A 26851-nucleotide genomic window follows, 5' to 3' on the forward strand; every position below is an offset into this window, starting at 1 on the left:
GGTTGCTGTTTTCTGGTGAATCGCAAAACAACAAAAACTTTTTTTGTTTTGTGCTGGAATTGCTGCCTACCTTCCTTTCTACTGTTGTTTTCCTGCAGTCCTCCCCCTGTCAAATAAATCGACTTTTTCCTAGAATTTCTGATACCAGCATCCACTCAACAGCAAAGCTTATTTCTTACCCTTGCCAGTAATACTGCAAAACTGCAAAAACTGAATCGGAAACATCGCATAACCCTACTTTGGGTTATTGCTAAAGCTATTATAAGAGATAATATTATTGCTTGCTTTAAGAAAATCTGATAAATAATAGATTCCTAAAATCAACTGGAAAATGGACAATGTGCATGGACTATCTCTTTCACAATAATACTCCAGACCAGTGCAAAAAAAACAACCTTAATTTAAAAATAAATATAAACAAATTGCACAGTGAACCTGAGGAGTAGACATTATACATGTTTTGCAAAGGCAGCAAATTTAAAGTGAACTTAAACTAAAAAGGCACAAAGAAAATTAGTTATTATATACGGCATTAAAGATGATATGTGTACACTGCTTGACCTCAAAAGTATAAATAAAACCTTCAGAAAAACTTGTACTTCATTTTAAGGGCTGATTTTGATCTCTTGCTTACTATCTGTTTGCGGCTAGCAGGGATACATGCTAAATCCTGAATGTGTTGGTGCCACTGTAGCCAGTTTCAGTGGTACACAGTGACACAATGAGTGCTGTGGTCACCTACGGAAGTGATGGGAGTCATCGCAGCCAAGAAATGGGTCTGTAATTTCAAAATGAGGGAATAAATGTGATGGAAAAATAGGCGCCAACACTGTTTGTCACCGAAAAAGTCTCGATACAGCCCTGAATACTTTGGACAATCTATGTGCAGCCTAAATGATGAGCCTGGATGGGCTAAATGGACTGTTACATGGCGTATATCAGTCCTACAACAGTCGAACAGAGCTATCCCCATTCATTTTTACACTCAAGATAAAAATGAATGGGGATAGCTCTAAAAAAGAGAAGATACGGGCAGTCAAACATGCCAATTTTACATTCTTAGTCATTACCCCAGAAAGAAATGCATAGCAGCAGCTAGCTGCTTCCCTAGACATAGAATGCATCTTTCATTGAGTTAATTGTCCAGTATGATTGTCCACCTTGCAGTTACTTCAGTAAAGGCAATTTGTTCATTAAAAGGATTATGATATACGACACATCTTCCGCCTCACAAACAGCATTGCATTTCAACCTCTTAAACTCTCCAGAAGAGCAAGAAAAGGATGCCCACTCATGCCATTTTTCTTCATTATCCTAACATTCGTTGAACTGCTCACAATGTTAGTCTTGCAAGTGATGGAACAATTGGCATCACATACAGTGTTGTCTATCCAAAGAACTTTATATGGGAAAACATTTAACTTATTCTCCCTGTGTCAAATAAACAATGCAATGACAACACATACCTATAACATCTGTCTTCCAAAAGTTACAGCACGGTCACAAGAAAATTCAGTAAGCACTAAGCACAGACAATCAGGATCAATTGTATAGTTGTGTATAGTTGTGATCTGGCAATACAAAATTGGGGAAGTAAACAATCAGGGATTTATAGGACAAGGTAAAAGTGAAATAATGACTTGCGCTAAGGAGTTACCATGACGATTCTCAAGCCAAGATACTCAATCAAATGCGCATGTAAAAGGCCATACTGTGGTACATTCTGTAGTGATGCCATCTCTGTTTGTAACTCTCACTGCTTTTCTCCTGTCTGAATAAAGTGAAAAATACAGAAGTAGGACAGACTATCTGCGCACCTAATAGAAATAAGAACATTTTTTTGTTTGCAAAAACAAAGCACACTGTACTGTGCTTTCTCAGAAGTGAACTATAATTTATTAGATGTAATTAATGGGTTGCATTTGAAGAAACTTCTTACCTGTGAGCTGATTTTCTGCAATGAAATTATAGCTAAATCTTACAATTTATATTGTTAAGACAGGTATTGCTCAGTACAGCAACTGAGTTTTTTTGTGGTAGGCTAAGCATGTTGGGAGTATTTTTTAATGGTATTTTTTAAATGGTATTTATGCCTGACCTTACTAGCTTATTTTCTCATTCCATGCTCTGCAATCTTCCAAACCTTACACAGAAGAAACTGAGTTGGTACAATGTTCTCTCATTACTTACACTTTTTAGTCTTGAAGTGTGGTGGAAAATCATAAGTATATGGAACTGTAAATTAAGCCCTTACAAACTACACCCATCTGTTTGAACCCTGACTTCCTGAAAAAAAAAAAAAAAAAAAAAAAAACATGAATATTCCTGTCAAGTAAATTGAAGGAAATTACTGCACACCTACACCATATTTGTGACCACAAAGCTTTAATGGCATTTGAGATTTTTCAAGATAAATTTCTCATGACTGAAGATTTATTTAAATATAAAAAATAAAGTAAAAATATGCCCATCAAACCTGCCATCAATGCTATAAAAAAACATACAACTTCTTATTTACCATGGCAACACAAAGTGAGCTTTGACCTCTTATTTGGGAAGATACTGCATATTTTCTTAATAGCACTTCATAGAATACAGTATTTATTGAATTTTTATATTTCTCTTTATTATCAACAACAAAAAAAGCCTGTATTTTACCAGGATTCTGGCGGTACAAAAAGTATTAAAAGTGGGAGGTAGTGGAAACATCTAATGAAAATGCTTTTTCTTTTAAAAGGAATACTACTGGTGTTTTAGCATTTCTGTAAGCTGATGCATTTATTCATGTTTCATTGTGTTTCCATCATGGAATACAATGGAAAATATGCAATTTGAGATGCTGTATTGTAGCTGGGTACCTGTGCACATGAAATGTTTTCCCTCCACCAAGTCTGGTCAGATTTATGGTCTGCAATAAAGGTGTTTGTGTCAAACCAGGTTTGGTGGCATTATAGAGGGGTGTGTTAGTAAAAACATTTGGCACTGTCCTAATTTGGTTTCAAGTAACTCATTTCTTAATTTGCTGCCACCATTACTGTTTGATTTTGCTAATTGTGCCTTAACTGTGAAAATAAGGCTCCCGGAAAATTAATCTGGTCATGGCTGTTCACTAACCTGGAGGAAAGAGGAAAAAAGCCTGTAAGGCCGGTGAGGTGAACTAGTCCTGTATGGGGTTTATTACACTACGTGTGTGTGTGTGTGTACAGTGAAACCACGACTACAAATCTAAAATTGTGTACAGAGCCAAATCAAGAGAAAATATGTCTTTGTCCCAAACATTATGGAGCCCACTGTATATACATACATAAAACCATGCTCCTCCATAAAAATAAAAATAAAAATTGACAATTCACAATGGATTGAGCATCTAGTGCTCTCAGTTCTGTTCCTGTAATGAGAGTTGCTAGAAAGGCCTTCTCTTCTCAGCAAGGCTTTGCCTGCTCTGTAGGATCCCTGCTACGGCATTGAACCAAACATAAGATTAAAGTCACGGAGAAATGTATGGAGTTGTTTATCAAAGCAAGCACAGGTGATTGCGGATGGCACTCCTTCGCCAGCGTGACTCAGCCCCTGCATCTTATGACATAACACTCTCCCTTGATCCCAGCTGTAGTGCGCTTGGGGTGAGGGGTATAAATTCAAACAGCGGTGGAAAAACACAACGCGGCGCTCAGACATCGGCAGAGCGACCGAACACGCTGAAGATTCTCCACCAATAGGGCGCCCCGTGACAAGCCCTAATCTACCATCCCCCGGAGACGGTGGAGCGGAGGGCTAAAGAAGAATTTAAATTTAAAAAGGGAGGGAGGAGGAAAAATGAGTTCAAAAAAACATCAGCTCGCCGAATCTGCTCTGGTTATCGGTACACGCTGAGAACGGAACAGGAGATTAAGCGGCCTGTGGTATGTCACCATGGAAGGTTGCGATGGCGATACGGTGGCACACCGCGCTCCCTCTCCCAGGATACGCCTCCGTTTGAAGGCGGTGTCAGCAAACACATGCCTGATTGGCCTGGCCCGCTTTGCTCTTCTGTCTGAGTGTGCACGCACGCGTGTGTGTTTATCCGCGGCAAAATGGCAGCAAAAGCTGCTCACTGATCGGAAAACTCAAACCGCTGGGGAATCGACCGGATGATGCGTTCTCTCAGGCTCTTCATGGTTTTGGGGGGGTAGTGTGAGCCTGTCTTGTTTTGCCTCTTATCTGTGGATTAGACTTGAGAAAAGTTCGCTTGGCTTAAGGTAGCGCTTATAAACTCCACATTCCACATTGCGATTAAATTGTGTGAAGATGGATTGTATATATTGCAATGCCAAATGCTAACAGACGCTACATGTAGACATGTACTGGTATCAGAGTGGACGCTAGCAGACCTGTGGGAGCACATGATCCACTGCAGCACTTTAACTCTCCCGTCCTGACAGCATGGCGTTCACTGAAAACACAGCTCCACTGTAAACCTTATTAACTTCATCCGGCTGCCATGTTATGACTTAGGGCCTGATTAAATCACACCTTTGACCCTTCCGACCGATCGCAAATTACAAACCTGGAGGGTTTAGAGCCTGCCCCCTCTCTGGAGAGGGCCGAGGGTCGCCCCCGCACACGCAGGTTAATTTGTAAGCAGCTTGTAGGTCGAGGGGTGAAAGGTGCTTTGATTAAGTACCCAGGCTATGGCTTTCACTGTGACACTCATCTGTATTTCTGTACACATGATGTTTACTGCTATAAAGCAAAGCATAGCCTGTTACTGAACTGATTAGTACTGGATTCGATATGTATAATTGGGTATTATAGGGTTGATATGTATTGTAGGGGTATTAGAAGCATTAGTAGTTGTTTTAGCAATGATGTTAGTATTAATGTTGGCATTATAGACATTTAATGCTGCTGGTTACTTCAGAAGATTGGAAATTACATTGCAGAATACATATAGCAGAAGATTATGTATAATATATGATAAGCACACTTTCAACCAGATAAACAGCTGAATGTGACCATTTCGCTATGTCCAATTAACACAAATCCCCAAGTAGCTCCAGTATAAATCATCATCATAACTAGGTATTAGCTACCAGCATTCATTGTGCAAGACTGATTTCGTTCAGCAAGATTCTATAGTACAGTGAAATTACCCTTCCCATAAGACGGTTTTGTAAGAATGCTCTTGGGCTGTGGGTAGATCCATTTAGCAGCTAAAGCACACCTTGCAACCGTAGCTGTTTTGTGCTTAACAGCAACTCAACTGGGAGATGAAAGCACTACGTCTTGAATGGCGGTACATTATATTTATTGGTTGTATGAGCGATAGCAATGTGACTTTGTGTGTCCTTTGGAAGCATTAGTGGCCTGTGACTCTTGAGGAATGACTCATGAATTGTATCTCACGTTATGACATCACGTGCGGTTGCGCTTGTCCATAACTGCTGATTTTGACGAAACCATAACTTGAAATGTGTTTTCGAGGATTTCCCCTGATTCTTTGGTGCTTGGTGAATCCATGTGACCCTGTTCTGTTTTCAGTTTTCCAGTGTGGTAAATAAGAATAACAAAAAAAAAAAAAAAAAAAAAATTGATTGTAAATGATCAATGATCCCTGCTGCTTCCTCTGACATCATTTCCTCTTCCTGACTGTGACTCCCAGGTCAGCTTGCGGCGGGGACGTGCGAAATCGTCACACTAGACCGCGACAGTAGTCAGCCGCGGCGGACCATCGCCCGTCAGACAGCGCGCTGCGCCTGTAAGAGGGGCCAGATCGCCGGGACAACGAGAGCCAGGCCAGCCTGTGTGGACGGTAAGAGCCACGCTCCGCCTCCTCAGCCTCTGCACTTTGAGAGGATTCAGTCCTCACGGTCATTCTCTTTGTCGGTGCCATTTTACAGGATGCCCTAGAGACTCATGGAGGTCTCTTTCCCTCTCTCACAGACTTCCTGAATAACTAGTTGTAGTTGTAGTACCTTTGCTTGACCTCTAGGTGGTTAAACTACTCTAATGCCGGAACATACCAATGAAGGGACACACCGCTCTTTCTGAACAGTTGCTGTGTGGTTTCCATAATGATCATTTATACAGATGGCCATATACTGAGGCGACTCTAAGAGAATTGCTGAAGGGGTACCCCACCCAGGATTCAAACCTGCGACTAACCAATTAAAAGCCCCGATTCCTAATAGCTGCTCCCATCATGCCGTTCCCCGATTTAAAATAAACGCACGGTCTGCTATCCAGCCGCCAGCGTCTTTCCCCAGTGTTGTCCCAGATTATCCTCTTGTCCCTGCTGAAGTGGCGTAAGCCCTCCAGCGCGGGATGTGAACATTGCGGCGGCTTTCATCATCTCCCGCCATGGAGCCGGGGGAGGGGGGGGGGTTTACACGGCTTCCTAAAATGCGGCGGATGTTTAAAACCTTGCTTGCTGGCTGGGGCCGGGGCCGGGAACGGGACCAGCCCGTCAGCCTTGCCTTCGGGGATGTCGTCCAGCCCGCCTTAACCGAAAAGCATTCAGAGCCGTGTCACCCCGAAGGGATGAGTGTAATTAAACCGCCTTCCTTATTCATCACGGCTTTCTGCGGAGTGGTGCGTTGGAATGTGTATCTCTGAGACTGCTTATTTCGTCGACGGGCACAGCGGTCCCAACTATTTGGATAAGTCAGTTATTCGGCACTGCCGCAGTGTATATATTTATTTATACGTTTTTTTTCCCTGAAGTTTTCTTCGAAGGGCTCAGAGCGTTTGTTGTAAAAATCTGAGTGCTGTCACTCACTGCGACCTGCTTTCTCAGTTCTGGCGCTGTCACCCAGCCTGCGCTCATCTCTCAGTCTCTGTTGTCTCTCGGTCCCACGCTGTCATGTTGTGCTCATTTTCAGACTTGTTTATCAGGCAGACACGTCCCCTGAATGGGCCCTTCTTGCGATGCCCAAGGAGGCCCCGTTGTGGACTTTGAAAGAGGGGCTGTTCGCGAACCGCGTGAGCGTGACGTGCCCGGATCCGCCCGCGGTGTTGGACCTCGTGGCAGAGCGGTGGAGCACAAAGGGCCGTGACGCTGCTACTTGTGATAGACACGGCCGTGGAGACAGAATAGACTGGGGTCTAGGCCCCTGGAGTGGAAAAGCAAGTGAGATTTCACTCATTTCTAATCCCCTGCTTCTTCTGGAGGTCATCAGTGCAGTGCTGCCAAAATGCTGCTGGGTGCCAGTGCAGTGGCCCTACAGGGTCTCTGTCAGTAGCACAGTGCAGTGGCCCTACAGGGTCTCTGTCATGCAAGTCAGGCTACGGGGTTTGCAGTAGCCAATCTACAGGGTCTCTGTCAATAGCACAGTGCAGTGGCCCTACAGGGTCTCTGTCAGTAGCACAGTGCAGTGGCCCTACAGGGTCTCTGTCAGTAGCACAGTGCAGTGGCCCTACAGGGTCTCTGTCAGTAGCACAGTGCAGTGGCCCTACAGGGTCTCTGTCAGTAGCACAGTGCAGTGGCCCTACAGGGTCTCTGTCAGTAGCACAGTGCAGTGTGTCAACACAGTGATTCTACAGGGTCACTGCAGTGGCAAAGTGATATTAGGCCTTCAGTATCTTAATGCAGTCATACAATAAATTGCACACTTGCAGTGCGGAGATACAGTGTTACTGGTTCCCAGTGCAGTGGTACAGTGGTAATGCAGGGTCTCAGTCACAGCATACTGGGTGCAGTGATAGTTAACCTGTAGAGCTAACCTCCAGTGTATCAGTACAGGGGTAGAGTGATATTATAGGGTCTCAGCGCAGTTGTAAAGTGACGCTACTATGATTAAAACTCTAACACGGGGAGATGGGAGTCATTTCAGAAGGTTCGGACTGCGTTTGTTGTCGCGGATGCGTAATTGTCTCGATGTCACGCCCATCAACAACCCAGATGGCCTGGCTTTGGAACAGATGAAGGTAGAGCTGTCACAACTTCCGCCTCCCCAGCCCCCCCCCCCCCCCAGGAAACAATCCGCGGCGAGACTGAGAAAAAAAAAAAAAATCCTCTGTGGTACAAAATTCCATAATGAATGCGATACTGAAAATAGCATTTGGTTCCCGCAGCCCAAAAGAGGACTGCGTAAGCATTTCCGTCTCTCTCTCTCTCTCTCTCTCTCTCTCTCTGCTTAAATATAGACTCTCCTTATCTGTAAATTCATGCTCTCTGGCCTTTTTCATCATCGGCAACAATGCGACAGGGTGCTGATATTGATTTCTATTAAGGAGAGGGAGACAGAGAAGGTTCTATTGTGAGGTAATCTTAAGTGCCGCCGGCCCGTGGGCTGATTAGAGTGCCTGAGGAGCCTGTGCTGGATGAAATTATATCTCCCAGTCCTCCAGGAGCTCGAGAGACACAGAGGTAAATACATAGTTTTTTTTTTTTTCTTTCTTTCTTAACCACAGGCCCACATGTGATATTGATACTGTTTCGTATTCAACCAATGACAGAGACAGAGGCAGGGAGAGAGAGAGAGAGAGAGACAGGAGTTCGGTCTTTATCGGCATGCAGTCAATTGAGTAACAGGAAGAGCATGTTTAGCCATGGTAGCAAATATGTCAGATTTTATTTATTCCTGTTTGTTTTTTTTTCCCACTTTTTTTCTGGATTCATCCATTGAGAACAAACTGTCTCACAATATTGACCCTATGTGAGACAGACAGATGGTAGATGCGCAATAAAAAAAGTGCAACGATACACTATGCACTCCATTATCAGGAGAAACATCCATAAATTAATTTATCACTATAAAGGGAGGTTAAATGTAGTTTAGCTGTCATATTAAAATGGTCACTGGTACATGAAAGGACATAGTTGCAGTTTATTTAGATATAGATTACATTCTAAAATGGCTGCTGGCATGGTTTGTTTTGACCTTTAGCATATTTAGGATTCTGTCTTGGGCTTTTCCTTAGTAAAGTTCCTTAACTTAAGATGGCAGCTGGTAACCAGCTGGTGAATGTTTAATAAATTGGCACAAGTACCACTAAATGTACTTTTATTTGTGCTGCCATTGCTCTGCATCTGGCAATAAAATAACAGTGCTAAGACTAAACTGTCATATGTGCATATTTTGTGCCCCTGAATATACAGTGCACAATTAATATACTATAAAATATACTTTATACAAAATCAACCTAGGGAAAGTACCTAAACCTATAATCTATAATCTATACCGAGCCCATCTGGGCACAGCAGCTAAAACCAGCGTGACCAGCTACATTTCTAAACCGGTCTTGTGATGGTCTTAGCTGGAATTTACAGCAGGGAAGCCCATAGATAGTCGTGCACCAGTGGGCTTGATACCTATTCTGAAGAGACAGCGAGGTTATCAGTCCATTAAGCTCACAGTGATGGGTCTGGTGAAGAGCTCCTGTGGCAAGGTCTGTTTGAGAAGGGATGGAGGCCGTCTGGATTCACAAGCTAATAATTTACATGCTGCCGGAGTATCTGCACCTATCGGCAGGGTGTGTTTTCTTCCGTGTGAATGTGCAACTCATTTCTGAGGTAAAAGCAATAATGAGCATATGGGGGGGGTGGTAGGTCTCCTGCTGCTTTTGCTACACGGCTTCCATCTTAAAATAATTTGTGTTTCAAAAATGACCGTCTGATTGCGGGTCTCATTAACGCAACACAGTGACCTGGATGCGATCCAGACACATCCGTGACTTCGAGGCGCGGCTGAGTTTGAAGGTATTTACCAACACAAACACGGTCTAGCAAATTGAGCAGGCATCAAAACGAATTTGCCAAATGGCGTTTATGAAAAACAGGAAAAGATGTGTACTTAGTTTCGGGCGGGTGTTGATACTGAGGCCAGACCTCCATGTTTCACGGGGACAGCAGTGATGACGAGGGGGGCGTAGGGGATTGGAAGGCTGAGAATGGCGTTTTGCAGAAAGAGTGGGTTTTGGGTGGGCGTGGGTGGGGTGATTCTGATACTGGAGGGGCTTCTGTAGCTGCCAGGGTGCATACAACACCGTACTGCTACCCCAAAGCCGTGGACTGACAACCGCAGGCGAACGTTTGGAGGCCCCCAACGCGTGCTGCCACCTCCTGGTGGCGTGCGTGTTCTGCAGCCGACATCTGAGCTGGCGAGGGCCGTGGGGATGTCGATCAAAGCCCCCGAAGCTACAAGAGGGGATTTTCGCATCATCTCCGCCGCGGTCAGATCTAATCCGGAGTCTGATTTACTTGTGCTCGTGCCACGGCGATGCGATGCTGTTCAAACTGAATTTACATGGAACTAAAATGAGAGCGGAAAAGTTTTTTCTAAAATAATTTAAAAAAGATAAATATAGGAAGACCAGTGAACTTCCCCAAGATGGCTGAAGAGAAACTGTAACTGTGTGAAGGTCATGCAAGGTGACAAACCTGATATGTTTGTGGAAAGCCCTCATACACAGTGCTGTGCTGTGACTAATTACTACAATTCACTGCTCACTCTCTAGATCAATCAAGGGCATTGTATTGGTGGATTTCCTTTGACGTATTCAGCTCAAGTTGCTCCTTGCCAGAATACCCTTTTTGCAGGGATACCATGAAGTTGAGGAAGCATCCAAAGAGTTTGTTCAGCCCAGCTGCCAAGCAGCAATATCTGCAAACTCCAATAAAGGCTATGGGTTGTCATCTGTGTTCAGTGCAATATTATTTCACCAGTGAATTGTTTTCAGAGTAATTTTTGGATTGTGGACAAAAATTTTATTCAATATTCTGCAGCTTGCAAGGCTACCTAGAAGGCTGCAAATCTAGGTGCAACAGAAACATTAGCATAAAAATAAAATTCTGCAAAACATTTGGGAAAATGAAAGACAAATTATTTTAAAATGTTTGTCTCTTGTTTTCTTGTTTGTGTCATCCAGAAAAATACAGAAAAGGAACATATGGTCATAAGGAAATTCAAAGACCGGAGGTTTTATTTTAAATAAATACCTATGTGGTTTTGATTTAACATTGAACAGTAATTTAAATGAACATTAATTTATCTTCGAAAAACCTGCTGGTCATACATATTGAGGATGTATTTATCAAATATCATAAGGAGTGACAGATGACTCTGTCTTCAGATACAGCCAATTTCTGGTAATTGCATATTGGATAGTTTGTAATTGTTTTATTGAATAGTATTTAGTGGATGTTTTAATGACACAAAATACTCACTATTGTTGGGCCTCCATTTAATGGATTGCCTGTCCATTGGAACAAATGAGCATTTTAGCAAACAAAAAGAACTAGACCACACCAGTATGTACCCACAACACTGTGTTCTGGTTCTATGTACCTTTTAGTGTGCCAAATAGTACCCCCTCCTGCCCGGCTATGCAACTTACATACACCTCTGAGTGTTCTTTGAATCTCTGACTGGCTCGGGAATATTTTGTGTGAGCCTTTAGGGTTCTATTTCTAGAATGTCTGCAGGAGAGGTCCCGTGACGTTCCTTTGGTGTCCCTCTATTGCAGTGAAAGTTCTTGTCCCGAACATCTCCGCCGTGTTATTTTTAACGCCCCTGCAGGACATCTTGGCACAACGAGCAGTATATATTCAGAGTGATGTACTTCCCTAATTTCCCATACAGGAGCCACAGCTTAATTCAGTTCCGCACTGCTAAACCTGTCTGAAGTGCTTGCGGTTGTTAGGGTGGTTAAAACCAGTTGATAACATTGATTGTTATTGATGCTGTAATGGCTGGAGTGTGCATCTCTTGCTGCAATGAATCAATAACATATAGAGGATACTGAGGCAGGCTTTCCTACCTGTATCTATTATATTAACTTTTCGTTTTTCTAGCCTTTCTCTTCTGCATTTGATGTCATGAGTAACTGATATGTAAGGTTTTTTAGTTTAACCTTAGTCTTTCTCTACGCACACTTTCTCTTCTCTCACTAAATAAGTGTTTTACAAGAGCTCAAGACGAAATCACATTTTATTCACATTTTGTCCCCTTACCTGCCTTGCAGATGGATTCATCATATTGTCTTCAGTCAGAAAAAAAAAAATGCAATTTCATTCCCATTATAGGAATAGTCATCCAACAGCTGTGCTACCATGCATTTTCATGGTTATCAGTGATGCACTGTGTATTGCTGCTTCTGTTCAGACTCTCGCCCATTATACTTGGTCCTTAGTGAATTTTAGCTTTAACTTCCACAATGCAGTCTTAAGCCTTCATCAAGCTGATGTTCCAGGCCGTCTTGAATGGGTATTTCTGTAGAATTGCGTTCCTTAAAGTACAGCGCTGGCCAGAGGATGTTGGAACTTTCTTGAATTCCCTCTCAGGAGACCAAAATAAACCCCCAAGAACGGGGAAAATAAATCAGCTTTTTGAAATGCAGTTGAAAAAGTGTTTTACTCTTATTTAGCTGCAAACTACGATCTGTTTAGGGGACCAGTAATCAACAAGAGTTAGCAAGGCTGCCATCTGCTCATTGTCGATTGTAGGACTGAATAATTGTTGAGAGTCCGTCTCTGGTCCACTAAAGTGTGAACAGCTGCATCAGTTTGGGATAACTAGCTTCACCAATTTTTCATATTTTAAAATACATTTTTCTATGTTTTGTCACTGTGGAGATATGGATGTGCATTTCATCTTAATCCCATCTCCATCAATGGAGTGAGTGGATGAATTAAATGAACATTGTCATTTTGTTTATGTTGCTAAATTGCAATATTCCGGTAATGACTATGCGGTGCTTTAGCTGGGACTGCATGAAATTCCCACCGCAAATTAACTACATTTCAGAGATATTGCTGTGGGTCATAGTAGTAGCCTATTGTACTGTGAGTAGCTAATTCTTTAAAATAGGCACTCCTAATTAAATGATGTTTGCTATTGTTGTTTCTTTAATATGCATCCACCATGCAGCACAAGTGAAATATGAAGTACATATGAAAATAAATACATTCCCCTACATTAATTCCGTGCCTTAATAAATCAGTTCCTTCTCATCTTGCTGATGCATGGTGGTTGCCTCATAGCTCCAGTAAATACTCTGCCAAGTTAGCGGTCAAGGCTAACATTTTGTGCTTGTTTTTCTTATTGGACTGCACTGGCTGCACAGCTTACACAGGCACGTTGCACTAGCGCCCGTCAGTGCCAGTCGAGTTGGCGTTGCGTGGGAAAGCGGATAGAAGTCCCCAGGAGCACACTTATTAGCTCTGGCTCTTAATACAAGCATAGGCTAGACCCTGTTGTTGTTGTTCCCTGCCTGGCCCATGTCAGGTCACACATCTACATGTAGAGCCAGGGGAGAGGCATGGGTACACCATACTCTAGGCCAACTGGGCGTGGATTTTGTTTACATTACAGGCATTTAGCAGATGCTCTTATCCAGAGCGACTTACATTGTATCCAGTTATACAGCAGAATATATACTGGAGCAATCCAGGTTAAGGACCTTGCTCAAGGGTACAACGGCAGTGTCCTACCGGGGAATCGAACCTGCAACCTGCAAAGTTACAAGACCAACTCCTTAGCCATTATACTGCACTGCCGACCGTGGCTTTGAACGTAAAAGACTGGGTGTGTATCAGCCATCGAGAGTGAGCCGTAACTGGGCCCGCTCCTGCACAGCCTTGTTCCTCTGTGGGAATGAATGCCCCCCCCCTTCCCCTTGGGGAATGACTCTAAACACACTTTCCAGCCAGCCCTGATACCTCTCGCTTTCGGTAACAAAGTTAACTCGCAGCTCTCTCCGGGAGCAGTGCGTTAAGCTCAGATCCAGTAATGTTATGTAAATTAATTTCTTTTATCCATGTGATCTCTCTCTCTGTGGGAATGGAACCTTTTTTTTTGCGCTTTATAAATATTAAAAGGGTTTTATCTGAATGATCTGTGGGAAGAAATTCTGAAATTTGCTGAAATTCCATCAAGTAATGAGTGATATATTTCAGCTTATATTTCTTTTTAGATATGCCTCAGTACAGTTAGTGCAGTGGAACTAAGTATTAAAATGATGTAATGGCTTGGTTGTACTCTATTCTTTTTCATAGTACATTTAAAGTACTATGAAAGTATCTTCATAACCGTTATCTGTTGAACACTCCATAGCAAATCAGTTGCAAACATACTTTGATGACTACATTAGAACCGCAGAGATGCAAACCCTTAAGGACTAACTGGCATGGAATCAGAAGTAGCATATGCAATTATGCCTTACTGATATCAAGCTATTTTGGCTGATGCAAAAAAGCAAGTATTAAACAATATAGCTTGATGAAGCAAACTGCTGGGGAATGTCTTTTTAGTAAGGTCATGAACTACAGCTGCGGACTGCACCTGCGTTATTCTCTGAAAATGTGCGATGTAGCTGCGATAATGTATACAGCTGTTCAGAACATCAAGCCAGACTAACTGGTCGGAACAAAAGCTAGCATTACACACTGACCCTCCAGGAATGGAATTGGGCGCTTCAGTTCTAATGAAATCCCAATTACCGCTGGTTTGATTATTGGACAATTTAAATTACAATCTCTAACTACAAAATTAGGCAACAGTAATGTCAGTGCGGAATCAAATTAAAACGACTAATTGGATGTACTTTTGTGTCACGCTCAAATAAATGAATATTTCTGAAATAAATAAAATTTCCGATGCTTTTGTCTGATCGCAACCGTATTTTTTATTGCGTTATAATGGCTTAATGCACTTGACATTAAAAAGTTCGCATGTCAAAAAAAAAAAAAAAAAACCGGAAGAAACAGGAAGTTTTCTTCTAGACATATTGTAATTTGACGCCTCGGGTGCAGTGCGTGTCCTCAGAGCGAGTCGCTCCGCGTTCTTCGGCGGCTTTCTAATGGAAGCGCAGGTGAGAGGCAATCTCGTCGGGCGGACCGGCGCGTTCCGCTGCGTGATTGCTGCTGTTAGTGCATCTCTCGCTGGGTTTTATCCGCGCTCGCATTCACACCCCCGTTTAACGGCAGCTCTCCCCCGTCATTACGGGAAATGGATTTCAGTGCGCCCGTCGCCGGAGTGGGCGGTGCGGTAGCTGGTTGTGTGTTGTTTGGAGCGGATGGTGCATGTGGTCATCCGCCACTCGGTGTTTTCTGTTTATTTGTGTGTGTGTTTCTCATTGATGTTTGAGCTGGACTGAGAAGGAAGTTTGAGTTCGAGGCTACATACAGGCTCAGGAAAATAAAGCCATAGGAGTACTGCATGCTGCTGTTTGAGGACACATAGCAATGCACAAAAGTACAAAATGATCATTAAAAAAAATACTAAAATAATAATAATGACTATGATGATGATGACAATAATAATAATAGTAATAATAATCATAATTTTTGTGTTTTGCCTTATAATATGAAAAGCAACCTATTTTTATTTACTTCCAGATATTTCCAAAATATCTGGAAATATCTGATTTTAAGCCCTTTAGGATTGATTTCTTCAAGGAAGTCAAGTCTGGCAATGAAAGATGTCTGATTGAAGTTTAATTTAATCTAGCCCTGGGGCACACTTGCAAATCCACACACGGCAGCTACAGCAAGCGGCAAAACAAATTTGCACAGCAATGTCTAAAAATACATTATTTGCAAGACATTTCAGGCAAATGTTCCTGTGTAGCCAGAGAGCACCTGCCACAACTACAGGTTTACAGTTAGCACATCGTCAATTTATTTTGCCGGTTTGTGTGCGAGATAAGCTTTCAAGGTTATTAACCTTTTCTAAGGGTCTGGCGTGAGTGACGCGTTCAGGAATCATACCTGCTACCGTCAGGAAACAGGCGCTGAGCATTATTCCTCCGTGCCCCTTGGCTCGGCCTATCGCTCGCTGTGATCACAGTGCAGCTGCTTCCGTGTGACTCTAACAGATCTGTTCTTAAACAGATACCGGGCCTAAATGCCCGCAGCCGCCTGACGTACTTAATCAAATGGCTTTGTTTCTTACTGTGTGCTGTAGTATTGGTTTATTTCACTGTAATTTATTGGGTATGTTATCGTCTTTGTGTCATTTTTAGTATCCCAGTCATTTAGGCCATGTGGTATAAAGGGTAGAAAACTAAGCTTGTAAAAAAATTTTTTTTAATTTGGTGATTGGTTTGATTCCCAGCTGGGGCAATGCCATTGTACCCTTGAGTGACGTGGTTAAGCTGAATTGCTTCAAAAACACATTTTTTAAAAAGCAGCTGTGGATATCAGTTGTATGTGAAATGTAATATGTGCAAGTCACTCTGGATAACAGTATCTGCTCACTTCCAAAATGTGAATGGCATGCAAATTTAGTTTCCTGAATACATCCGTAGAAAGTTTTCAGGGGATAATTTTCAGGTGTATTTTAGTTGTTGTTTCGCTGCTGTTTGTCTTTTGTATTCCATCATTGTGAATGATGTAGGATCGTAAATGGCACTATACTGATTGAGTAAACACTCAGGTGTTTGTAAAAGTCTATTGTCTCTGTGCTGGATCCGCGGGAGCTTGGCGGTAGTGACTGTCTCTCAAACAGAAGGCTGTGTTGTCCTCTCTCTAATGAAACATGCCAGGAAGGACTTGATGGGCAAGGAGAGGTTGAGAAAAGGACTGGTGTGTGCGTGTGTGTGTGTGTGTGTGTGTGTGTGTGTGTGCGCGTGTGCGGCGTGGTGTAAGTGCATCTGAAAACCCCCCACAACAGCAACGTTTCCGCATTCATATAATTACTCTCCAAAGAGCAGTGGAAAATTACAGTCACTTTGCTGGTTGTCCTTGGGCCCGCGTGGTGGTATTGTGGTAATAACAAACGACGCTCGCTCGCGGGACATGCATCATTATCACACCCCCCCCCACCCCCCCACCCCCCACCCGCCACCCGCCACCCATCCATCTGGGCTGGGGGGACCATTTAAACCAGGCAAAAAGTGCACATCCTTCCTTGTTGTCATGTAGGGCAATTTTCATAAGAGGGTGTGATGGGACATCTGCCTGACAAAAATTCCTTTTATTACCGTGGCGGAAAGCATGTGCGTGTGCGTGTGTGTGTGTGTGCGTTGTGCGTGTGTGCAGGCGGGAGGGAGGCAAAAAACATGCAGGGGAAAGAAAAAGATAAATGATGCTTCCTTCACCCAGGAAGGACGGTGAATTAAGGAGTGTATTAATATGCATTACGGATACGGGCTGGTTCCATTGCGCCCCCGCCGAGCTTCGGAGTCAGATGAAAGAAGCGATGCTTTCACAGTGCGCTGGCCTCGTTGGAGTATGAGTGGTAACTGCGTGTCCCGTCTGTGCACTGAGGACCATGTGACCTGGGGGGGGGGCGTGGGCCAATCAGGGCAGACCTCAGAGTAGCATGGAGCTGTTTGTGCCTCGAGCTCTGCGGTGCAGACGGTCACTGCTTTAGATCTCCACCTCAGCACACAGGGCCCACTGCTCAGTGATCTCTCCTTCCCGCTTCCCGCTGGATTGCTTTATTGCAGTGCGCCATATTATTGAAATATCGGAGCATGGACATTTTGTCAAAAGCATATCAGCTATGAGAATCCTGCAGCCGTTTCCAGACAACTGTGGAAATCACACCCCGTCAATATTAGTAATCATCATAATTAATGAAAGTGTTTGAAATCGCTTGGAGTGGGAATAGTACTGATGAGTGGTTTACTGCAGGCCAGATACAATTATATTTACTCGTCTCAAAATGACACCCACACTGTCACATGTACTATAGTGCTTGCACATTAATGTGTGGATTCACACTGCAATAAGTCTTTCTGTTGTTCAGCTTTGGAGATACTGTGCTATTCTGTACTGCCCTGATTAAAATGATTTGCCAGAAAAAAAAAAAGGTTAGAGGTCCAGTGAGATAGTTGTCCCAGGAAGGATTCAGGAAAGGGCATCCTACACAGCCAGTGGAGGGATGTGACCTGTAAGGATGGCACTGGTCCTGGTCCTGCATTGTCCTGAATTTGTACCAGTCATAGATCCAGATCAGATTGAACCAGTAAGGCACAAAGTCATTGAGTCATAGATTAGTTCACATTGAACCAGACAGGTACCCAGCCATATATTAGTTCACATTGAACCAGAAAGGTACCCCGCCATAGATTAGTTCACATTGAACCAGAAAGGTACTTTTCACAGAAGCGCTCGGTAAAGTCTGAAGAGCACTGGAGAAGTTGGTACCAAATAACCATGACTGTAATGACTGTGATCCAATAAGACCGCGTAAACAAAGAGGGATATGCAGGCCGGTAATGCATTTCACAGCACAGCAGCTCAGGAAGTTGCATTTCTTTTTCACGTTCTGGGTCACTGTTATGTCAGATGCAGTTGGGGTATAATGGGCAGAGAGGAAATTAGACTTTGGGCTTCCATTTCACAAGGCTGTTAAGAGCCTTGGTGATGCTGGAGTCAGGCCTTGTGGTTATGGTAGTACAGTAAGTGTTGTGCCGTTACTAAGGCAACGGGGAAGGGGGAGGGGGGGCACTGATTGGATGAGATCAAGATGAAACCTGTGCTGCAAATTTCAGGAAGAGCTATCACTGTAAAAATATACTGCCGACCTCACATCACACAGGCACATAAACATAGTGTCTTTGCCTTATGAACCATGTAAGGAATTCTGAGGGAACCTGATTAGATATTCTTTTTCCCTGACATTCCATAATTACTTGAGATGAATTAATTCCAAAGCATCATCATATGAAGACACAAAAGTCACATACAAAAATAATTTATGTTTGTGTCTTGCATTTTGGCTTATACGTATAGGGCTAGAATAATTCTGCCCTTGACGCACGTGTCCACACGTATGTACGCACAGATGCATACAGAAACAGAAACAGGGACGTGTAGAATGTGAGATCGGTTCATTTGTCCCCGGTTTATAACTGCTGCTTTTTGCGTGTTTATTTCCTTATTTTGTGTGACATCATAACTTTATTGAGCTCCTGATGTAGGAAAGCGGTGCAAATGCTGCGGCGCGGAGGGGCGGTGTTTTACTATTTACTTTCAGGGAAATGGCGAAGAAAGACTCGGCGGTGTTCTCCGGGAGCCCTGCTGATTGCCAAGTCTTTCAGATATCTTTGAATTTGTCCAGGGACAATGCAGCCCGAGGAATAATACACCTGCCACCTCCACTCAGCCTCGGGTTTTGACAAGAGCACTCCGCTCTCTGTTTAAACGCCAAAACGGCATCAGAGCAGAGCGGGCCCGGCTTCTCTCTCTTCCCACCCGCTGTGTATTTTTTTTAAAAAAACCGGCCCGTTTTATGAGCGAGGGAACGTCCCGGTCCGTCTTTCTTCCCTTCTCCCTCCGAAGCCGTCAAGCTGAGCCGTACCGGGGCGCCGCGTTCCCCGGGGGTCCCGCCGCGGGCCGAGATTGAGCGGTTCCCCCCCCACCCCCGGTTTGGAAAAGTGAATTCCCTGAACTGGCTTCTTTTTTTGACTCGAATGACAAATGAGCTATCGATTAGTTGTTTGCGATGCGGTGGAGGCGCGGCCTGATCGCGCGTGATGGGCCTTATTTCGCGAGCTTTTCGGAGATGGCGGCTCAAACCGGGGGGCGCCCGTGGAGAGGTCCCACAACATTTATGTAGCCCGGGATCGGCGTGTGTTTGTTTTCTCTCAGTTTGCTGAAACTTCAGTTATAGACAGACAAGAAGCCAATTAACACAAAGGCTGTGTTAACATTGTATCTCCAGGCTTTTCTAGTTACATCATGATCTAACCTCTCTTCCCTCTGACAATATTCACCCCATATACCACGCCCAAAATAAATAAATAAACAAATAAAATTAAACTAAAATAAATAAAATAAAGATGTCCTGAATAACCTCTGGTCCTGTCTGCCACACATTGATCTGGAGATGAACCAATTTTCAAATGCCCAACCAATCAGATATACGGAGGACTCAGTCATAACCAGCCTGCCTCCGCGTAACGTCAGCAAACCCTGGAGCGTTGTTTCGGTAACCTTTGGAATCGATTTGAGCTGATTCTTTTAAATGTCAGGAGTAGCACTCTGGCAGTGACTGTCTACAGACATTTGTCAGCCTGTTAAATACACAGCACTGCAAACTCTTTGAAGAAACTGATACTTATTAATTATCAGAACTGCATATTGCGAACATCCAATTATGGAAATGAACGTTTTATGGTGCACCTTCCCAATGAAACTTTCCTTCTTGAAGTTTACACTTCGATTAACATTTTGCTTCAATTACCCTTCTTTGTTGTAGAGGAGAAAGATGTTCCAAGGTAAACTGATCTTCTCAGCAGTGGAAAATCCTTTGATTAGACTGTCTGGGTTGCATTGAATTTAGCTGTTATTGAGCTTTGTTTTAACTGTACAATTACATAAAGTGTCAAGGTTTTTTCCATATATTTATGTTACACTTTCCACAAGGAACTCATTGAAGTTTTAAAAGTATATACGTTTTGTAAGAAATCTGCTGTTACAATTAGCCAGAGATTAGTCAGTGATTGAAGTTCTCTCTTAGATCTTTTTTCCAGCCCTGCCCTTTTTTCATTTGAATTACATGAAGGATTTACCATCAGCAGTAGTGCTTGCAGTTGAACTTTTTGCATGAATTTGAAAGAAAAAGAAGGGACCATCACAGCTTTTCTTTGTGAGGCTCTGTTCCTACAGAAGGATTGCACTCCCTCCTTCTGTAAGTCAGGCTTGATCTGAAAAGCTGGGACAGCCACGGCGATGTGGCTAAGTATTAGCAAAGCATTACTCTTAAACATTTAAATAATCTGCTGGGCTACGATTGGGAGAGGCCCCCTCGTTTATCGTCTCAATAAAGCCTGTCTGCCGATGTGGACTCCGGTCATCAGTCAGCGACTGTTTTAACTGGGTCGAGAAGACCGCGGCGGCTCGGGAGAGCGACTCCGCCTCTCTGTCTTAACGACACCACCGCGACACACCTGGGCATCGCTCAGGACATCGCTCAGGCTTAATGGAGACCCCAGGAATTGGGAGCGGAATGCGTTTAACCGCTCACCTGTAGAAAAAAAGGCGGGTCGTGTCCTGCTTCCTGACTGCACCACCGACCGCCAGGTCTAAGTCAGTGGATCAGAGTTGGGCCCACTGGAACTTCTGAAGCTTTCTCCCTATCCAAGTTTTATATCCGGTGTTATAAGAGATGTGCGTTGATGAAGGTGAATTCAGGGTTGTGTTCTCATGGGGAGTTTTATTAAAGGAAGATTCCCCAAGAGGACCCACAAAAGAAAATGCTCCACTCTGTTAAAAAAAAGTAATTTTCTTTTCAGTTTTAACAAGTATAAACATGATAAAAGACACAAGAGTCTCTCTTTGGTGGTTAAATCTGGAGTGAACATTTTTCTTTTTATGAACTCTTCCCATCACCCAGTACTGTGGAAAACACGGGGTTTAACTTAAAATGTGTCTCAACACACAATCTGGACTCATTTTCATATCGCATTCCTTTAAAAACAAGTTTTTAGAAACAAGTTCAGAGCTTACCACTAAGAATGAGACAAAGATTTGTATTATTCAAATGCACGAACACGCATCACAAAGCAAATTCTTGGACCTATGCTCAAATGCTAATTCACAGACAAGGAATAATATCCTTGTTCCAGGTGAGACTAAAATAGCAGAATACTATTTGATACTATTCATTTTCCTGTGTATGAAGGTTAATTGTTTCTTTACAGTAAGTAACACATTACACAGGGGACTTATGGAAAAATCAAATTCTTTATGTTTACAGTCGCCATTGTGCTAGAGGCATTTTTTATTGCATATTGTTATAACAGTAATAACATTTAACAATGCTTCTGTGGTTGTATGTATTACAATAATAATGACAATAACAATAATGATGTTATTGCTGTTTGTTAAATGATCCTGGAGGACAAGGCGCTGGTTGGGGCTGACCTTTCCGCAGTTAGCCCACAGAGTCTGTGAGCAGTGTAAGAAATGTCAGAGACGCTCTGTGTCTCACCGATATCGTCTGCTCTCTCCGCCCCACACTCCCGCTCACACTCCCGCTCATGCTCGCGCTCGTTTGCGCTCTGGCTGGCTTTTCGCAGGCCTTCCGAACAAACATCTCTGCACCAGACTCTGGTGGGAGAACTTGTGTGTGTGTGTGTGTGTGTGTGTGTGTGTGTGTGTCTGTGAGTGAGTGAGAAAAGACCAGACCGTGAACCATAAAAGCACGAAGCAAGGACAAGTCCTTTTTAATGAATATTGTTACTTTTATCGAGGTGAAGTAATGGCTTGCTCCTAATATTTCACATTGTCCGTGTTGAGTCAGAATGCAAATTTCACGAACCTTCAAAGGCCAAGTAAGTGCCAGGCCATTTTGTAGCAAATGCACTAGGCTGTTTCATAGGGCTTTAATCAGCCAGCTGACAGGCCTACCAAACGGGTGGAATAATTGCATTAAAATCATGCACTTGCCTGAAAAATGCTTGAATGTAAATGGCTAATTTAGCGAAATTCTTTTTGCCTTCTTGCCTTTTGATTTAAAAAAATTGCAAATTCAGCATTGGAGGCCAACTGCGGAGGTGGTGGAAAAATAATGTTTGTTGTGCCGGAGCACCGTTAATGAAGAAGATGGTGCTTATCGTTTGATTCTGTACGGCACAAGAAACATCTAAGGGGATCAACAGGACACAGTGGAGCAATTTTGAATCTACAGGAGCTTCTTTCTCAGTCAATGCTACTTTTAAAGATGATTTAACAAAAAATGTTCATTAAATGTTGAAGTACGGGGGGGTTCGGTTAAGAGTGAAATGGGGGGGGGGGTTTGAAGTGTGCGGGGGTATTAGCGACGGCCCGCGGTGGCCCGGCGGGTCCAGGAGCGCCGGGGCGAAACGGAGACGCGGCGAATTTGCTTAAAAGGGTCTTTCAGCCGTCATTACCGCGCGGCGGCCCGGCCGGAATGCTAATGCTGGAGGCCAGCGGGCGGGCCGGCGGGCGGGCGCCGCTCCCGCGTCCCGGCAGAGAGACCCCGGCCGCCAGCCTGCTCCTGCGGGGGGCCCTGGGCTGCGCGAAGAAGCTTCCGGAACTGCTGCTGATTTAGGGGGGCGCTTTCTGCGACGTATAAGCTTGTCATTATTTTGTACAACCCCCCGGCGCGTGAGAAGCAGTGAGCACGCAGTGTCTGTGTGTGCTCCAGACTTATTAGGTTGTCAGAGGTGAATTGCGGCGTCCTGCTCCGCACTACCAGCGGATTTCGAGATGTAGGCATTAGCTGTGAGAGTGTGAAATCAGTTTAATTTACAAGAGGCCCTTAAGAAACGCGGTTGTAATAACATAAGCGCCCGAAAAGATAGCCACTTATGTTTAATAGTGGCAGTTTGTCGGTATTGGGGAGGTAACGAGATGAGAGCCTGATTTCCATAATAATGTAATCGGACATATTTGATTTCCGTGTAATACACAACGCGTTTTATTGTCCGTTATGAACTGCATCGGGTGAACAATTATTAAAACAGTTAAGGGGCTGTTACTGTACGGCTGCTGGTTTGCATCCAGAGTCACGACTTCCAAGTGAGGCACTGTTATCGTACTGCTCATTAAGGGCCATAACCTGGATTGCTTTTGTATTCGGTGGACGAAACTGGAATCTTAACCGCATCGCCACGGTCATTAATTGCATTGCTAGGCAACCGAGATGATGTCATGTTAAGAGCAGTGAAGTGGCCCCGCCCCTGTTTTGGTTTATTTTCGGTAAGTGCCATTTTGAGATGAAACCCCTCTGGAGGGAGGGCAGCCCTGCGTGTGCGCTACCCTGGGAAGAGTTGCATCGTGGGTCCTCTCCTGCCATGCCGTGCTTTATACCGCATTAAGCTGAATTTATTACCCAGGGTTCCCAGCTGTTGACACGATTGTGATATACTATTTCACAGAGATAGTGTCCCACCGTGGGTGTAATGATGTTATTTCTGTCTTATCTTCGCAAGATGAACCGTGTGCCGATACCTTCCTGGAGGTAGATTAGATCCAGGTTGTTTATATTTCATAACAGAAATTGCCTTGCGAACGCTGTTCCTCGCGCCCTGTCTCTGTTGAGCCGGTGCGACGGAAACGGTCGGGTAATGAAGGACACAACAACGTTGAGTGTGAAATTGATTAAAATGTTATCTAAAGCCTTATTTTTTTTACCTCCAAAGGCCTCCTGTATCACTGATATATAACACATCCAGGGGCCATATCAGATAAGACGTGTGAAATGTAAGAATTTAATTCAATCCCATCTCTGAGATGTAAGCAGGTCTCTTTGTCTTGTTTTATAGTAAATTGGATTAATAATTGGGGCTAACAGGCTATCGCAATCACATTGCCAGTTTCCAAAAGCTCCGGGAGGACATATTACCTTATTAAGCGGGCCGTATAACATTTAATTTTCTTTATCATCTCCAGTCTCTCTGGCAAATTGTAATTTAGCTTTGGACATAGAGAGCTGCTTGAATGGTGTAAATGACTAGGGGCCTGCTCACCTTTTAAATACAGGGCCAGATATCCTGTGCGTTTCTTTACAATAAATCATCTTCAAGTGCGCCTTAAGTTTAAAGAAGATCCCAGATGTACTCTCGTTTCTTACTAGATGGGGCAGAGATATGTTTTTATTATTTGTATTTTTTTATTTTTATGCTCATGCATTTGCTCTCCCAGACATGTGCTTCGTTACACTCACAGTGAAACCTGTCAATCACGACCCGAGCTGGGCTGCATTGATATATCAGCCTTGCCGCTCGCCAGTTGAGAACTTGGAAACTTGGAGGAAGTTGCCATGGGAATAATTCAGTGCCTTTGTAAGGTCGCAGACACAGTAATACAGCGCTAGCAGAACCCAAGCCTGTCTTGATGAGCTGAGCTTCATGTTTCTCTGTTAGCAGGGTCATCACCAGGGTCATCTTTTATTTTGTTTGCGTGTTCCCTGAGAGTGTCACAGTACAGCTATATTAAGCCTGTCAACATTTTACCTCATATGACCATTGTCGTGAACTATGGATAAAGCCAAAGAGCCTCAGCTTTGCCTACAGCCAACCTGACGAAGGTGAGGACGAATCATCTCGGTGAATCGAAAGGGTTTTAGTTCCTGTGAACTAACAAACGCAGTCCTCACTCTAGATTTTACCTTGCGTTCCCGCGAGAATCGCAGCGGCATCAGAACGAATAGGTAGCGAGGTCGATGCCGAAATTGCGTGGAAACTGCGGTGAACTAATTGTGGATCTCAGCATCATGGAATAAAACCAAGAGCAGCGGGAGAGATATCAGATCCGTTCTCTTCCCACGAGCGCGCAGCTATTTATAGTCGCCGTGGCGACGAGATGTCCTCCGTGACACACAGACTGATAGCAAGTGTCTAATTATACATGTACCCCATTGTGACCACGTAGTATTTCAATGCACTAGTTTGCTAAATATATAGAAGTGTGTTTTTTTCCCGTTAGGTGCAATGCACAAAATAGCAATTAAAAGAAACCTAGCAGTGAAGTAAATCCACACTTGCTCTGTGCTCTGAGCTGAGAGCTGGGCTCGGTGAGTGTGGAATTGTTTTTATAGATGTGCTGACATTGGCACAGCCATGTTCCTTCATGGCGTACCTTTCTTCCAATTATTATTTCCTCTGTAAAATGAGGCTGGGGAATAAAAGTACCCCCCCCCCCCACATCTCTCTCTCTCTCTCTCTCTCTCTCTCTCTCTCTTTCCCTCTATCTCTCTCTCTCTCTCTCTCTCTCTTTCATTCTCTCAGGGCCAATTGGGGGACCATGGTATGCATTGTGAGTGCCCTAGTTTTTATAAATAGACATTTGTGTACGGTAAGATATAAAAACAATCTGCCTTAGATGAAAAGGCTCACAGATTTCGGATGGAGGCCTCTGTTTCCTTTTTTAATGTCATTCTTTTTTGTACTAATTTTCTTTTTTGGTCGGGTTCATTGCTGCTTGCAGCCCGTGCAGGCGAATTGGCGCTCAGCGGTGAACTGCTTGGCCTGGACTCATGCGCACACCCTGGAGAGCCCAGGTTCCTGGTGTCTGGGCGGGGTGTCATGTGTGAATGATCCCCCTCATACGTGTGAAGGCTTTTCCCAGACAAGGTTGACTGACAGGCTGAGAGAACTGGGTTGCTCTGATGGTCTACTGGGCGATCACTGTTCAGGTGTAGTCCTCCATGTCTCATTTAGAGTGGCCCAGTGACTCCCTCCCACTGTTCATTACCTTCCTGTTGTCTCTGTGGCAATAGCAATAAAAAAATACTATTACTACAACTACTACTATTACTAGTACTAATACTACTACAACTGTTGCTACTACAGTACTACTAGTACTGCTACTACTGCTGCTGCTGCTACTACTACTACTAACAATAAATAATAATAATAATAATAACAATAAAAGGAATAAGCAAAATAAGAGAATATGTACAGTATTTTATTCATTTAATTTCACTGTGCATCAGTGTGAGTAGTTTTAATCTGTCGTTTGAAAGCAGGCAGGGGCTTTACATTTCTAACCTTGGGAGGGTTGTCGGTTCCTCAGTGCACACAGGTCGTGTTACCTGTTAGCGATCGCTAATCAGCTATGGCAGGGTGCAGAGTTTCAGATCCCTAAGGTTCGTATGTCAGCTCTATGCAATTTATTGTTTTTCCGGAAGCATGCATCCTCGCTTTTTGCAGTCTGATGAGCTCTCCTACAGATGTTATCTTCTTTTCGTGATTCTCTTATACTGTAAATTCTCAAAACATGAAACAGTTTTATACCAGAAAATGCATTAGGTAGTATGGGAATATGATCATATGGGAAATGGCATTAAAGCGAGATCTCATTTAGAGTATTGTAGATCTATTGTATTGCACTTCCTTTTTTCGTTGAATTTTTTGTTCATTTTTTTTTCAACAGGATCTAAAACAGATATATAATATTTCACACATATTTTGCTGCTTAAGTACAAAAGGTTTTTTGAAGTTTTGAATTTTT

General features: G+C 43.5%; 1 protein-coding gene across 5 annotated transcripts in view; it reads left to right on the forward strand.

The window, feature by feature from the left end:
* Positions 1–26851, forward strand: part of LOC135258968 (chemokine-like protein TAFA-5) — a 91621-nt gene that overhangs the window by 52506 nt on the left and 12264 nt on the right. For all 5 annotated transcript variants that reach the window (XR_010331161.1, XM_064342724.1, XM_064342723.1 and 2 more), the window contains one exon: positions 5642–5791. Coding sequence is in view for 4 of the 5 variants with exons in the window: in XM_064342724.1 (XP_064198794.1) it covers positions 5642–5791 (150 nt within the window). In the remaining variant the exon portion in view is untranslated. The remainder of the gene's footprint in view (positions 1–5641; positions 5792–26851) is intronic.

Source organism: Anguilla rostrata, chromosome 7, assembly GCF_018555375.3.
Source record: "Anguilla rostrata isolate EN2019 chromosome 7, ASM1855537v3, whole genome shotgun sequence".
Lineage (NCBI taxonomy): Eukaryota > Metazoa > Chordata > Actinopteri > Anguilliformes > Anguillidae > Anguilla > Anguilla rostrata.